Source organism: Microtus oregoni, unplaced genomic scaffold, assembly GCF_018167655.1.
Source record: "Microtus oregoni isolate MIOR12 unplaced genomic scaffold, Mior012 000016F_ref0000370, whole genome shotgun sequence".
Taxonomy (NCBI): domain Eukaryota; kingdom Metazoa; phylum Chordata; class Mammalia; order Rodentia; family Cricetidae; genus Microtus; species Microtus oregoni.
The window spans coordinates 24,790,909-24,806,359 of NW_024543075.1; the positions used below are offsets into that span (position 1 = coordinate 24,790,909).

General features: G+C 44.4%; 1 protein-coding gene across 2 annotated transcripts in view; it reads left to right on the forward strand.

Annotated features, from left to right (window-relative positions):
- Dnah3 (dynein axonemal heavy chain 3) overlaps positions 1-15,451 on the forward strand; it is a 162,606-nt gene that overhangs the window by 26,293 nt on the left and 120,862 nt on the right. For both annotated transcript variants that reach the window (XM_041666669.1, XM_041666670.1), the window contains exons 16-18: positions 7,220-7,373; positions 8,109-8,253; positions 10,758-10,969. In XM_041666669.1, coding sequence (XP_041522603.1) covers positions 7,220-7,373; positions 8,109-8,253; positions 10,758-10,969 — 511 coding nt within the window. The remainder of the gene's footprint in view (positions 1-7,219; positions 7,374-8,108; positions 8,254-10,757; positions 10,970-15,451) is intronic.

Below are 15,451 nucleotides of genomic sequence, written 5' to 3' on the forward strand. Positions count from 1 at the left end.
GTCTGGGCTTACTTTGGGAATGGCTTTCTATATACCACCCACTCTGCAGATGCCTGGTTCTGTCTAGAGCCTGTCTCAGAGGTGTATGGGCTGTCACTTGCAGTGTGGGAAGGGTGCAGGGTTTCTCCTCCTGGGCAGGGACTCAGTTGGACCCATCAACTAGTCCCTGAGCTCTAGCAACAGAGGCTCAGTGAGGCAGCCCTGGCAGCCCTGGCACAGGCCTCCTTTTGGTAAATGTTGACTGTCCCTTGTTCCACATGAGCGACAAAGGCTGAGAAACGGCCATGCGTTCATCTGTCTTCTGTGGAAACAATCTTGTTTCCTCTCCATGGTAGTGGACCCCATTTTCCCAATTTGTATCAGCTCTGGGGTTCAGGGTCAAGCATTCTCTATTAGCCTCCCCACCTCTGGCTGTCCGTTCTCCCACACTGTCTGAGAGGCTTCCTTCCAGTCCCTTGTCATTTGGCTCCAGGCTGGGCTCTGGCACTGGTGAGTCCTGGAGGAGGCTGGAGCATGATTGAATTCTATTTCTTTCTCCCTTGCCGTGTTTGTCCCTGGGCCCCAGTACCAGCATCCCTCTAAATGGCAATGCTTGATCTTCCATGGTTCACATTGTCCCCTCAGCCACAGGGGTCGTAATCTAGTTACCTCACTGTGTTTGTTTGTGCCCGTCACTTTTACGTTATGACCACAGTGTCTGGAAGAAACAACGTAAGGGGAGAAAGATTTATTTCAGCATGTGGTTTCAAAGGATTTGAGCCAATTGTGGTGGGCAAAGCGTGGCAGAACCACACAGAGGTTCTGGGTGTGATAGAAGCTGTCCTTGCCATGACAGACAAGGAAGGCGAGAGAACAAAGGGCTGAACTGTGACCTTCAAAAGCCACCTCTGGTATCCAACTTCTATTAAATAGCATTGCTAAAGGTTCCACTGCATCCCAGAACAGCGCCACCAACTGGAGAATCAGCATTTAAAACATCCTGTGCTGGACTGCAGACTCAAACTATAAATCCCTTTAACCCTATTTGTATCTCCCGGTAGGAGTCTTTAATTGAAGTTTCTTACTTTGTTCTTCAGAGTAAATTCTGCTTCCTGCCAGGAATGCGGCCAATCACTCACTTTAACCTCTATTATCTTCACTTGGACTCCAATGGTCCCAAGGACAGCTCCAATACTCAAACTAATTTTCTGAATGTATTATCATATGAAATACATTTTATGTGATTTCTACATGTGCTATAACATACCTTAGACATTATAATTTGCTAAGCAGTTATGCAAAGTTACAGAAGATGACACTGGTAATATTTTAATGTGGTCCTCAAGTCTGTGCATTGCTGTCCTCTAGGGAATTCGTAACCACTTTTAGTAGATTGTTCTCTTTTATGTGGATACAGTGTTTAGAGAGTTGGTAATGTAAAAAGACAGTCACTGGGGTAGCTGTGTAGATAACTGCACAGTCAGGTTTGGCCTCACTGCCCCCATTTTGTTCAATCCTATTGTGGATTTTGTGGTCAGTACAAATGACAGACGAGACATAAGTGTTTGAGCTGCTCTCTCCCATGGAGTGTGATGGAAGATCCTTTGGCATCTTGAAAAAGAAGGGAAAATGGCTCAGGGGATGGATTGGCACAAAGCCTTTTAAAGATTTAGACACAGCAGTGTGCTTTCCAAGTGGCAGGTGCTCAAGGTTTAGAAGAGTGTATTAATGAAATTCGTTCACAATTCAGATACTTTAAATGCCTTCTACATTCTAAAATAACAGCTTATTACAAAGCAAAGCAAAACAAAGGCAGCAAAGAGGAATCCAACAGGAAGAAACAAAAGCAGGATGCCTCTCCCAGGAGCTCAGACAGCCAGGCAAAGAGCAGAGGGGCAAAAGCCCTCTGCCCGTCTTCCCTTTCGTGGTCCCATTGCCATGCCTTTTCTCAGAGTCCCTGTTCTGTTGTGACAGGCAGGTGGGAAGATGGAGGACAGAATGGGAGCATGGAGAAGCTCTCTGAAGAACACGAGCAGGAACTAGCCTAGAGCTTGTGCCTAATACAAGAGGGCTCCTTTCAGAACAAACTTAGCAAGTAGCTGGACGAGCGAAGACGAGGAGTAGCGGAGCGCAGCTGGGTGCAGCGTAGACAGCACGGGAAACGGCCCCCTGGTGGGAGGCTTGGACTGGGAGGGTGGCTGTTCCGCTGAGGTCGTGAATCAGAGGGTTGGAGGTTTATGGTCACAGTCATGAGTGTGCATTTCATTTTATAACCATGGTAGGAAGTTGTTGAAAACTTTTAACCTGGTACCAGGAAGGGTCTAATGTTTTATGTTCCATTTACTTGAATGAGAACCTGAACGACAAACGGATACAACATTGCATCCTGTTATTTCTCGGCAGCTTCTTTTATTCTATGTATCCTGGCCCCCTTCAACTCCTATTTTTTTTTCCTTTTCCAATTTAAAAAAGAAACCACTGTGTTGCTTGGCACAGCGGCACTTTTTTCCTGATAGCCCCTCTGAAACGCTTTCACCGCGTCCTTCTGCCCTCTTTTGTTTCACATGCTATCTTAAAACTTGATTTAATCCTGCTATTAATATAGTTTCTGTTCTTATCCATCTCAGGAAATCCTAAACTGTCTGTAACCAAGACTATCACATGCCAGTCCAAAAAAAAAAAAAATGGACTGGCAAGATGGGTCAGTAGGTAAGAGCATTTGCCTTCCCGAACCAACGACTTGCGTATAGTCCCTAGAGCACACAGTTGAAAGGGAGAACCAGCTCCTGAAAGATGTCTTCTGGTGCCCACCACATGCACCTGCAGTTAGATTTCTGGGCGGTTAAAATGCTTGCCAACCTTTGGATCTCCAGAAGCCATATAAAATGTCAGATGGGTGTGGGTGGCGGCCACCTTTAATTATTCAGTCTCAGGGATCTCCAGAACAAGCTGGCTAAACTGTCAAGTTCTGGATTTGATAATGAAACGCAGCTTATAATTGAGGGCCACCACGACATGAGGAACTGTATTAAAGGACTGTAGCATTAGAAAGTTTGAGAAGCACTGAGCAAGAAAAAAAAATATTAGTGGGAACTATCATGCTGGTTTTGTCATAAAACCTATGTGACCCCGTGGAGATCCTTTGAGAAACTGCATCTCAGTCAGAAACTGAAGCTGAGAGATAAATAATGGAGCCTGGAACAAACGTGAGTGTAGTAGGAGCTCGCTTGTTTGTTCCTGGCTGCCCAGACACCCAAAATCACACAGAAACTGTATTACTTAAATCAATGCTTGGCCCACTAGCTCTAGCTTCATTGGCTAACGCTTACATCTTAATTTAACCCATTTCTATTCATCTGTGTATTGCCACGAGGCTGTGGCTTACCAAGTAAAGTTCCAGAGTCTGTCTCTGGCAGGGGGAGCTACATGGGTTCTCCTGACTCCTCCCTCTTTCTCCCAGCATTCAGTCCAGTCCTCCCCAGATAGCTCTGCTCCGCCCTGCCCTGCTCTGGTACAGGCTCAAAGCAGTTTCTTTATTAATCAGTGGTATTCACAGCATACAGAGGGAAATCCCACATCACGTGAGGTCTGAAGGCACAAATTTACCTTGACCAAGACCCACAAAGCCACCCAGAAGCTGCTGACTCATGGTGTCTTCCTGAAGGTAATATCCTGCTGTAAGAACTCATTAGCACTGGGGCGCTAGATGAGGAAAGATGAAACTGAATTATATGTTTGCCTGAAGATGGAGGATTCCTTAGAGAAGCAGCTTCAGGCCCGGGTCTTTAAGATGGACTGGGCCAAGTCTACCCACTATATCTGAGAGCTCATCCACCAGCACCAGATCAGGGCCCACAACAGGTGGTGAACTTCCTGTGGTGGTCTGGAAGAAAACGGCCCCCAAAGGGAATGACACTGTTAGGAGATGTGGCCTTGAAGTGTGACACTATGGGGTCGGCTTTGAGGTCTCTTTTGCTCAAGCTTCCCTCAGAGTGACTGTCAGTGAACTTCCTGTTGCCTGCAAGATGTAGCTGTTCCTCCAGCATCACATCTGTCTGCATGCTGCATACCCCCACCGTGATGATCATGGAGTGAACCTCTGAACCGTAAGCCACCTCACTTAAACGTTTTCCTTATGAGAGCTGCCATGGTCATGCTGTCTCTCCACAGCAACAGAACCCTAACTAAGACACATCCCATTCTTCATTGTCTATCTGGCCTCTCAGAAGATAGACTTCTCCCTCTGCTCTCCTTATGGTAGTGGCTGCCCAGGCCATTTGAAGAGGAAGAATGATAAGAAGAACCAAGGTGGCAGAGGGGTGGTGATGATGAACAAGAGGATAAAGCCATACCTCCCTGGGCTGGAAGATTGTCTAGTGTTCCAGTTGGCTAGTAACACTTTGGGGAAACCAGTAGATCAAAGATGGTTACTTAAATATGTAAAAGAAAATTAAAATTAAGCAGATATCAATTCTTATATATAAATTACAAAAACTAGCATATAATTCAAATAGAAGAGTAACTTGGATGCAGAGATAATGGAATAAATAGTAGTCTTGACTAACCGCCAGGGCATGTCTCCCACTCTCTCTTTCTTTCAACATGAAAACACAGCTTCTACCTCTTGCGGGATGAGAAGAGTTTATTCTGGAACCAAAAATGAGTGCTCATGACTGGGGAGCACAGACCTGAGGTACCCCAGACTCTGTGTTCCCACGTGGTAACAGTCTAGTGAAGTTTTCACAGTGACAGAGCAAAGAAAGTTATAAACCAAGGCCTTGTCAGACACGTTGGTGATGGGGGTGGACTTAACAGGAAAAGTAGAGAAATCTGCGCCGTCAGCCCCGGGGGTGACAGAGTCTTAGCATTTTGGATGGTGAAAGCTAGTGTTCTGCGAAGCTAATGCATTCCAAAAGGTCTACTCACAAGGATATTAGGTCAGACACAGAGGTGTGCAGAGGACCAGAGATAGCCCAGGAGAAGTTATAATTAGACTTTGGACCTGCCGTGTCTCAATCTCTCCACCATCACTAAGATTTCAGTTAATCATTTTTGCAGAGAAGGGTCAGTGAGAGGTGAGGCTATTTCCAGTGACTTCCATTAAAACTTTACCCTGCAGTATAAAATATCTATTTTTAAATGCCTATAGATATTCATTAAAAACTGGCCATGTTTCAGGACTCAAAAAATTAGAAGGAGCAGAAATTATATAACTGTATACATTAGGTATCTATAGTGACGTAAAACAACACAGCATCTTTAAACAATGAGGATTTCTCACAGTGTCTTTGGGTCAGATCTCCCAAGAGCCACTCAGTTGTATTTCTGGCTATATGTCTCTGATACCAGGTCTCCTGTGAAGCTGGAGTCAGAATGCTAGCCCAGGCTGTGGGTTGGTCTGGGGGGTCCCACTAGCTGATGATCCAATTCTGGGCTTCCTTCCATGGTTATTAGTAGGCCTGAGCATCATACTGGCCCTTGGCTCTGCTTCTCACCACATGAACAGTGGAGCTGTTTTCCCTCAAAGTAAGAGTGAGCAAAAGAAATAGAAATTGACTTTCTTGGAAACTTTCTTGAGGAGGCCAATCTATCCTTTTGCCATATTTTGTTAGTAAGGAGTGAATTACCACATCTAGCCCAAACTCGAGGGAGCCAATTATACAGGGTATGAACCACAGGTATGGATCATAGCTGAGACTGCTTCCCACATGGCGCAATTAGAGATGAAACCCAAACCAAATCACTCAAAAAGCAGCTCTCTTAAAGTACTATTAAGAGGAAAAAGAACGGACATTTAAACTTGTTATAGTAGGATTTAGAATCTAAGAGGATAAGAGCACAAACTATGGACGGTCACTAATGCTGTGCAAGCTCTCTTGTTCATTTAATGAACATTGATTGCTGTCTGTATGCCAGACAGTCTGCAGCTGCTGGGAACACGTGGAGTTAATGAAGAAAATATATAGGTTTCATCAATGGGAGCAAATTCTTGTATAGTGATAAAAAACCAACTCAATTCTAGACAATGTTATATTAACGTCTATTTAGTTACTTAGCTATTAAGTTTTGTGTGTGTGTGTGTGTGTGTGTGTGTGTGTGTACATATATGGAAGGATAGAGAATTTAAGTGATGTGCCCAAAGACCACATAGTTAATCAATATCAACATAAACATTTGAGTCAAGCACTCCAGTCTCTAGACCTTGCCCACAAAACAGTAGATCATCTGCCTAAATTGGGTAAAGGAAGAAGCAAATGGAGACCAGATTTGTTGTTCATATAGATGAAGTCTCAGATCTGGGAAGAGCTCTCTAATCTCTCCAGCTGGAGTGGATTACATAAGGCAGGCTGTTCACTTGGCTCTGTTTTGTTTCCCTGAGGGCAGTTGTTACTATCAGAAATATATTTCTGGACTTATTCATCCATCTATAATCTGGATTTAACCATACATCCACCTCACTCATCTATGCTTATTGTCTAAATCCCCTCCCAACTAAAATACATGTTCCAATAGGGCATAGAAATGAATAGCACACTTCACAGATGCTTTCCCAATGCCTAGTTCTGGGATGTATCAATTTTCAATAATAGATATCCAATGGTGGAATGAATAAACACTGCATAAAACACATGCTCAAGCATGTATTTCCCTGGACAGGAAAAATTTCTAGGCATGTTCATGATGTGGGAAGCCCTTCTGTGTATGTGTTGCTTTTATTGGTTAATGAATAAAGCTGTTTCAGCCAATGGGTTAGCAGAGCAAAGCCAGGTGGAAATATGAACAGAGATATAGAGAGAAAATAGACAGAGTTGAGGAGATGCCATGTAGCTGCTGAAGGAAAAAGATGCCGGATCCTTACCAGTAAGCCACAACCTCATGCCGATCCATAGATTAATAAAAATGGGTTAATTCAAGATGTAAGAGCTAGCTAGAAATATGCCTGAGTCATTGGCTGGACAGTGTTGTAATTAATATAGTTTCTGTGTGATTATTTGGGTCTGAGCAGTTGGGAAACGAACAAGCATTTAAATATCCAGTCACCAATAGGCTCATAGCAGCATCTCTAGGAGATGGATGGTGGGTGTTTTTAACTTGTTTTGTGTTTCTCTTTCTTCATTTGATTTTAGATAGATGCAGAGTTTGAGGAGTGTCAGAAGAACAAATCCTTCTTCCCAGGCTGACAACCTGGAAAGGACTAATAATGGAGATTCAGATGTGATGGGACTGTGTTCACTTTCAGGTGCTCAGAGTTTGAGTCGAGACTCGAAGGCTATGGCAAAGAACTGGAAACCTTCAGGAAGCGTGAAGTGATGACTACAGAAGAAATGAAGAACAACGTGGAAAAGCTTAATGAACTCTCCAAGAACCTAGATCTTGCACTGATAGAATTTGAGGTTTGGAACCTTGTGATGGGGACTTGGGAGTCTAAGGTCTGGTCATTCAGGTTCTTAGTTTATGAACATGACACCTGTCAGGGGCACACCATTGTTTGCTTGGCCCATTCTTTCATGAGTATGTTCAACTACCTTTTCCACATGGTGTTTACATTTTATCGGGTGTTTGGAAGTCATGAAGTACCCAAAGAAATTACAACAAGGTAACCGCTTATGTGTGTTGTGTATCTATGCTGTGCTGAGAAGGGTTTCATGGAGCTATCTCAATGCCTGGAACAAACCCCTGCCGCTTGTTATCCCTATGGATGTCCACTTTTGTAAATAAAAAAGGCTTGGAGCCATTAAGCTACTTTCTCCAAAAGTCAAAGATCAATTAGCAAGTTGTCTTAACGAAACACTGAAGTTCTTCCCTTTGAGGCAAGTTAGTGTAGGAAGGCAGGTAAACAGTTCTATGAGCAACTAAATTTCAAGTAGAAATTATAAAAATGGAGAGGTCTACAGTATGTTAGAAACAAAGATGAAATGGCAAGACTCAAATTATCCATTTCCAACAGTTAGAGCTCAGGTACCATGGCCCTCAGAGACAGTACAAGGACCTGCCCGCTAAGCCTGCCCCGTTGAATGCAGGTCTGCCTCCTCTACTTGGTTTTTTCAAGGCTGAGGAAGTTGTCCTGGAGGTCTCCTGGGTTCAAGAGAACCACCTACCCAACAGACAGCCTCCTCTTTTTCTTACAGTTGATCAACAAGGAGGAAGAACTGTTGGAGAAAGAGAAGAGTTCCTTCCCTCTTCTGCAAACCCTAATGGTCAACAAAATACCCTACGAGCAGCTGTGGGTCACAGCCTATGAGTTCAGCATCAAGTCGGAGGAGTGGATGAACGGTAGGCCGAATTCTAAGCCTGCCTCGGCGGTGGGGATGGAGGTGGGGATGATGGGGATCCACCCAGGCAGCTCTGAAATCACCTTTGCTCTTTGGATTCCAGGACTCTGGATTAGGACAGTCACAATTTTTTATTTTCTGATGTAATAACAAGGGGAGATGAGGAACCAAAGAGCAAGAGACCTATTTCTAGGTTTAAATCCCATCAGCACCCAGAGCCTTTGCCACGGTGATGATTCCAACAAGAGGAGAGAGATGCAGAACAGTGCCTCTGAGTGTTGCTTTAATAAGGGCCAGAGGGCCACTGGCATCTGGAAACTACCAGGCTCTGGAGTCTAGGGAAACAGGTGTGGGTGGGATCAACAGAGCATAGAGAGGACACATGAGGCAAGGAGGATGAAGGGAAAACCCCAGGTGGCTTTCGGGTTTTTGGTTCTAACAGTTTGGTAGGCCTTGTCTTGTTAAACAGAGAAGTGACAAATTTGCTGGGAGAAAAACTCCTTCAACTTAGAATCTACATGGGAACATTAGCTATTCGGTATGGGTTATTTTATATTACAATATAGTATATTGTATAGGTTACATATACAATAGAACATATTCTTTTAGTTTTTATGTTATAATTTATATTATAATATCATATGATGCATAATATGTGGTAAATATATAATATTGTATTAGTCTATAAGATAAGATATCATATCAGTATGGGTTTTAAAAGATGGGTTTGGAGAAGGCGATTTATTGAGAAGCAGATGATTTTCATTAAGACCCTGGATGCCATCTCTGGGAAAGGTGTTAAAAGGATAAAATCAGAGGCTTGGCATTCATCTCTAGGGCTCCAGCACAGTAAACCCAGCTGGATGGACATCTTTGCTGAGGTTCTTGGGGGCAATTATGATGACTTTCTTTTTGAAAACATTTGTATTCATTCTCTGACAATTTCATATGTGTTCATAGTGTGTTTTGGTCAGAATCGCTCCTGTTCTCTGTTGCTGTGTTCTTAAGATGAATTCCTAAGTACAAAATGTCTAAGATCCAAAAGGCGTGTTGTGAGAATTGCTAAGATTTTTAGAAGGACTCATGGGGGAAACCTGACTTTCATTATTGTGGTCCAGAGAAGTAACGCTTTCTTTCATTCTCCTGGCGATTTGTGAGTGCCCATTTCTCACTCTCCTCACAAACCTGAAGAAGACAACTTTGAGAGTGGCGTTTTCTTATTGGCTGCTGCAACTATTACCTTACTTCCAACTTTAAAAAAGAAAAGACACTTTTTCGCATTTCCCTTTGAAGTTGAGTGTGTACCAAGAAGCAGAATTCCCTGTGCTGTGGCTCCCTGGGACTCTCTCCCTCCTCTGAGCCTCATCTGTGCTCTTGGCTGCGTCACTACCTAAGAGAAGATGGTCACTTCTGTTGTTGAGAGGGAACCGTGACTTTGTATCTTAGCCTGAAATTCACCCTGCTGCTAAAGTCACCATTAATCCAGTCCACCTGGCAGGCAGGAGCCACCCCTCACCCTGAAAGTGGCTTTGGTTCCAACTATTCTGCTAGTCCTTACTTTATCTTGTAAGATTTAATTTTCTAGTGATTTTACAAAAATGCCTCAAGTTACTGAGGCGTATTTAGTGAGAGGAGTTGCATGTGGCCTAGGTAGCCCTGAGGGTTGGAAGGTGCTCAGGAGTCAGTTAGCTATATCACAATGCAGGAAGCAATGTATTACCATGGGAACAAGGAAAAATTTGGACTGAATGAGAAAGCCAATGCTAAAAACTCCCTGCCCCCCCAAAAAATAGGGGAAAGAAACTAATGTTTTGAAGTACTTTAAAAACTGAAATGTCATTTATTTAAGTGTATGCATATCGGGGGAGCCTCTCACTGAACCCCCAGTCCCCATCTTGACTAGACTGGCTGGCCAGAGAGCCCCACGATCTACCTGTCTCCCCCACCTCAGTGCTGAGGTTACAGCCACACATATCGCCTGGCTTGGTTTGTTTGCTGTTTTGTTTGAACAACGTGCTTGGGATCCAATCTCTATCCCTTATTTTAGCCACTGAGCCTGGAGTCTTTGTATTTCTTTCTGGCCTTGTTCAATAATTTCAAGCTTATATTAATTATAATATTATATATTATCTTCTTAGAACTCTAGAGGGCTCCCATTCCGAAACTGTTAAGTTACAACACATTGAAATCCTTTGAATTCTACCGGCACAGCATTTAAAACCAATTAGAACGACGAATTCCCTGAGTGTACATACGTGATGTGTCCAGAGCGGCATTTGCCGTTTTGTTTATACCGCCTCACGCTGCTTCCAGCCACCCTTCCGGAGTGTGTGAATGGCAGGTGACAGCGTGGAGGCTCTACTGGCTAAGCAGAGGCATCAGTTCAGATCCAGGCCTAACCCCAGAGACTAAGCCCATATCATCATAACCGCCACCGTCCTCAAGTCCAGGGAATTAAAACGTGACCGGAATCTCCATCGTAGTCTGGGCTTCTCTTTGTTCCAGGCCCCCTCTTTTTACTGGATGCCGAGGAAATCGCAGAGGACATTGGGAACATGTGGAGGACGACGTACAAGTTGACCAAGACCTTGTTAGATGTGCCTGCTCCCCGGCGCTTAGCAGAGAACGTCAAGTTGAAGATTGAAAAGTTCAAGCAGCACATACCCATCCTCAACATCTCCTGCAACCCTGGCATGAAGGATCGGCACTGGCAGCAGGTTCTTGTCACCCCCAGTGTGGTCCAGCCTGCCCCATTTTCCTCTGGGAAAGCAGGAAATGAAAGTCTCCTTGAGGGAAAAGAGGTTATATTTGGCTGGCTAGTCTTCAGAAAGGGAATAGGTAGATGATGGGATGAACTTCTGGCCTCATGGCCAGTTTGATCCTTTTAGTTAGGCCCCCACTGTGGTGTGTAAAAAATTCTAGACAGTGGTTATAGTCAGAAGGGGAAAGCTGTAATTGGCTCCTCCATTCACAAAAAGAAAGTCCCCCCTTTTCTGAGACCTTGCAAATGATTCCAGATGATTCCTGTGTGGGTTTTTTTTTTTTTTTTTTTTTTTTTTTTTGTGTAGAGTTTCCTGGTCAAACAGGCTAGGTTTAGCAGGAGTTTGACACATTGGGTGTGGTGGCACATTCCCATAATCCCAGCATTTGAGAACCTGAGACAGACTACAGAGTAGATTCCAGGCTAGTCTGGGCTACAGAATGAGACCCTATCTCAAACAAATAGACAAACAGAGAAGTTCGTTGCTCTCTCCTTAAGCTCTTTAAGCCCATAAATTAGAGCAATAAATTATTCTCCCTAAAAATAGTTAGGATTTTAATAAGCAACAAAGTGTGAGGTGATGAGTGTGGTGTGAACACCAAGCATGAAAAGGAAGGTTTGCTGTGTTTCGAAAGTGATTGTCTCATTTAAGTGGCCTTGAGTGCTCTCTCCCAGGAAGTTGCTACGTGGAGTGGCAAGGTGGCCAGCTTGACATGGGCAGATTCTTCTCTAAGAACTATGCCTGAGATTAAACCACAGAAAGACGGGAGTATTGATACTTGAATGGGTCAAGGTCTGTCTGCAGGGAGGAGCTGTCTTCTGCTTCACAGAAAAGCAGGAGACTCGGGACCCTGGCAAGGGTTGGGATGCTGTGCAGGAAGGCAGGTGATAGATAGGTCATCATGTGGGCCTCTCCCCTAAAGGGAATCTGCGAAGGGCTTCTGACCTTATAGATAGATGCTTATGGGGGTTCTATCCTCATAGATGTGGGTGACCTAGACTTTTGACCTATGTCGGGATCTAAGAACGTGGGTGGACAGGTGACTTCTTACAGTGCCAGACTTCTTGAGATAGCAGTATTCAAAGTGTTTGCGTCAACCCTTAAAGAACACTCCTTAGGGCCAAGGGTGTGACTCAGTCATAGGGTACTTGCCCAACATGCACAAGCCTCTAAATTTGAGCCCCAGCAACTCGAAAGTATCAAAGATGATTTTTTTAAAAAGAAAGCACTCAAGGGGTCTCTGAGCCTTCTCGGGGTGCTGTCTCTGTCATCTGCTGTCCTCACGTGTGAGCACCAGCCTCGCCCTTCAGGCGTTCTTAGTTCTCATCATTCCTGTCTTTTCCTAGGCCTCTGAAACAAACATTCTTTAGACTTATAACTGAGTAGTGATCTCAGCTCAGACACAAACCCCCAGACATTTAATAACAAATAAGGCACACTTTATTTGAATTCTTCCCTTTCATCTTCAACAACTTTTTGAAATAGGCACTGTTCATAGGTAGAAAAACTGAGCGTTGAAAAGTAAGCTGTCAGAGCACTGGACTGAGCTCCCAAGGTCCCAATGAGGAGCAGAAGGAGGGAGAACATGAGCAAAGAAGTCGGGACCACGAGGGGCGCACCCACCCACTGAGACAGTGGAGCTGATCTATTGGGAGCTAACCAAGGCCAGCTGGACTGTGACTGAAAAAGCATGGGATAAAACCGGACTCTCTGAACATGGCGAACAATGAGGGCTGATGAGAAGCCAAGGACAATGGCACGGGGTTTTGAACCTACTTAATGTGCTGGCTTTGTGGGAGTCTAGCCAGTTTGGATGTTCACCTTCCTAGATATGGACGGAGCGGGGAGGACCTTGGACTTACCACAGGGCAGGGAACCCTGACTGCTCTTTGGACTGGAGAGGGAGGGGGAGAGGAGTAGGGGGAGGGGGAGAAGAGTGGGAGGAGGGGGAGAAGGGTGGGAGGAGGGGGAGGGAAATGGGAGGCTGGGAGGAGGCGGAAACTTGTTTTTTTTCCTTTTCTCAATAAAAAAAAAAAGAAAGAAAAAAAAGAAAAGTAAGCTGTCATATAGCTTGTTAGTGGGCCAGGGGGGAACTGGAATCCAGGTCTGTTTGGCTTAAATAAAGCATGTCAAGAGAGCACATGAGGAGTGAGGAAGAAAGGCAGACGGGGCAGGGCATCAAAACTAACAGTGAAACATAGCCCCAAGAAGGAAGGTAGGAAGGAGGGAGGAAGAGAGGGAAGGAGGGAGGGAGGGAGGGAGGGAGGGAGGGAGGGAGGGAGGAAAGGAAGGAAGGAAGGAAGGAAGGAAGGAAGGAAGGAAGGAAGGGGTCTCTAGAGTGGATATCCAGCAGGCTGAGAAGGTAAGAAAGGACATGGGTCACCAGATGTCTTAGGGGCTGTCCCCACTCAGGGCCCCACACCTGTGACAGTCCCAAGCTCGGCAAAGCTACAATCTGCCCTAATGTCTCCCCTCCCACCCTGCCACTGAGGAGAGATTTATATAAATTCTGGTCCTGGCAAAAAAGGCTCTAAAATCTAAGCCACCTGTGATGTCTCGAGGACTGAAGACAGGTTTTCTGGGATCCCAGGATGGCTGGGCTGTGGTTTCTGGCCAACTGAACTTAGAGGTCTTGTTGTTTGGGTTTAAAACAAGATCGGACAAGGAAACATGTAGCCAGTGCTATGGACCAAAACTGGCCCTAAAGTTCTGAAGATGCTGTCTTTAGGGGCCAATGATTCTAGCAGTCACGCATGAAGACTGCAGCGTTCTCTTTTCTTTTTTGTGGTAGTGGGTTTTAAGCCAAGTAACTTGTACATGCGATACAAGTGCCCTTCCATTAAGCTGCTCCCAGATCACCTATGTTTTCTAAAGTAAAAGGAAATAAGTAAAATAAATTTCATAGATATATGCTATCTAAACAAGTACACATTGTCATTTGTGTAGCTATCCACCTTGAGCAGTAGTATGAAGTCTTTGGTACTATACCCAGAACACGTCTCAATTCAGGCAAGCATGTTTGAGAGGCTTAGAGGCCATAAGGGACTAGTGTCTACATAGACAGCATTGTTCTAGGATCTTAAAATTAGAGAAAAAAATGCCTTGTCAGTATTTATAAAATAATCTAAAAGTTCTGTCAATCTCCAGCCCTCACTGTGAGGCAATTACTATGCTGAATGCTTTATGTAAGTATACTTTAGCCCCTGAGAGAGTCTGTGTGTTGCTGTATTTTAATGTATAAAAGAATAAACAGGGGCAACAAGACAGGTCAGCAGGCAAAAGAACTTGCCCCCAAGCCTGACAACCTGAGTTCAATCCCCGGGACCTGTATGTCAGAAAGAGAAAGCCAATTCCTGCAAACTGTCCTCTGACCTCCACATGTGTGCTACGATATCCAGGTGCATGCGACACGCACATACAAATACACACATAGATAGATAGATAGATAGATAGATAGATAGATAGTAGACAGACAGATAGATAGTAGATAGGTAGATAGTAGATAGATAGATAGATAGATAGATAGATAGATAGATAGATAGATAAAAGATAGTAGATAGATGGATAATAGATAGATAGATAGATAGATAGATAGATAGATAGATAGATAGAAGATAGTAGATAGATGGATGATAGATAGATAGATAGATAGATATCAGATATTTTCAATAATAAGTGAAAGGTCAAAGCTACAAATCTACTGTGCAGACTGTGTTCTGTAAAATTCTGCCAAATTCCACCTTTGTCCAGAGCTGTGCAGTGTATGGCCCAGACAGCTGTACACAAGGGTGAATAGCATTTGTTGGAATCAGAATTGGATCCAGAAGCCAATTCTGCTATTTATTAGCTGAATGGTCATAGACAAGATCATTTCTCCAGCTCAGATTCTTTAGATGGAAAGTGGGAAGAACACATTAGCAAGCTCTTCGTGGTGCTAGGATACTAAAGTCAGTGTGGGAAGCTCTCTGAAACAATCCCATTCATCGTCAGCCTCCAGTAAGTGCTCGTTACTTTTAGTTTTTTACCGTACCGCTCCTCCAGAGGTCCCCAGAACACAGACTGGAAGCCGTTCGAGTTCTCTGATTGAGTCAGACTTTTCCTCCACAAATCCTGCCGTCTACCAAGTGTCAGGTGCCAAGGACACAGGGTAAGACAGTGTGTGACACGACGCCCACAATCCTTTCTGCTCTGGCGTTTTCTAATCCTCTGGCAGCCGAGTAAAGGAAAAGCCCAGCAACAGATTATTTTTTCAGACAGATGCTCATTCCTGCTTCAGTCCTCATCTCTTCTTTACCATGGGGGACCTTGGTGCTACCCAGGTCTTCCAGAAGCTCCACACAGAGCTCCCTTAGGGGTGTTTGTGCTGAAGAGGTGAGCCTGAGGCAGTGTCACACCAGCGGGATGGGGACCCTGACAAGTAACCCCCTGGAGTGGATG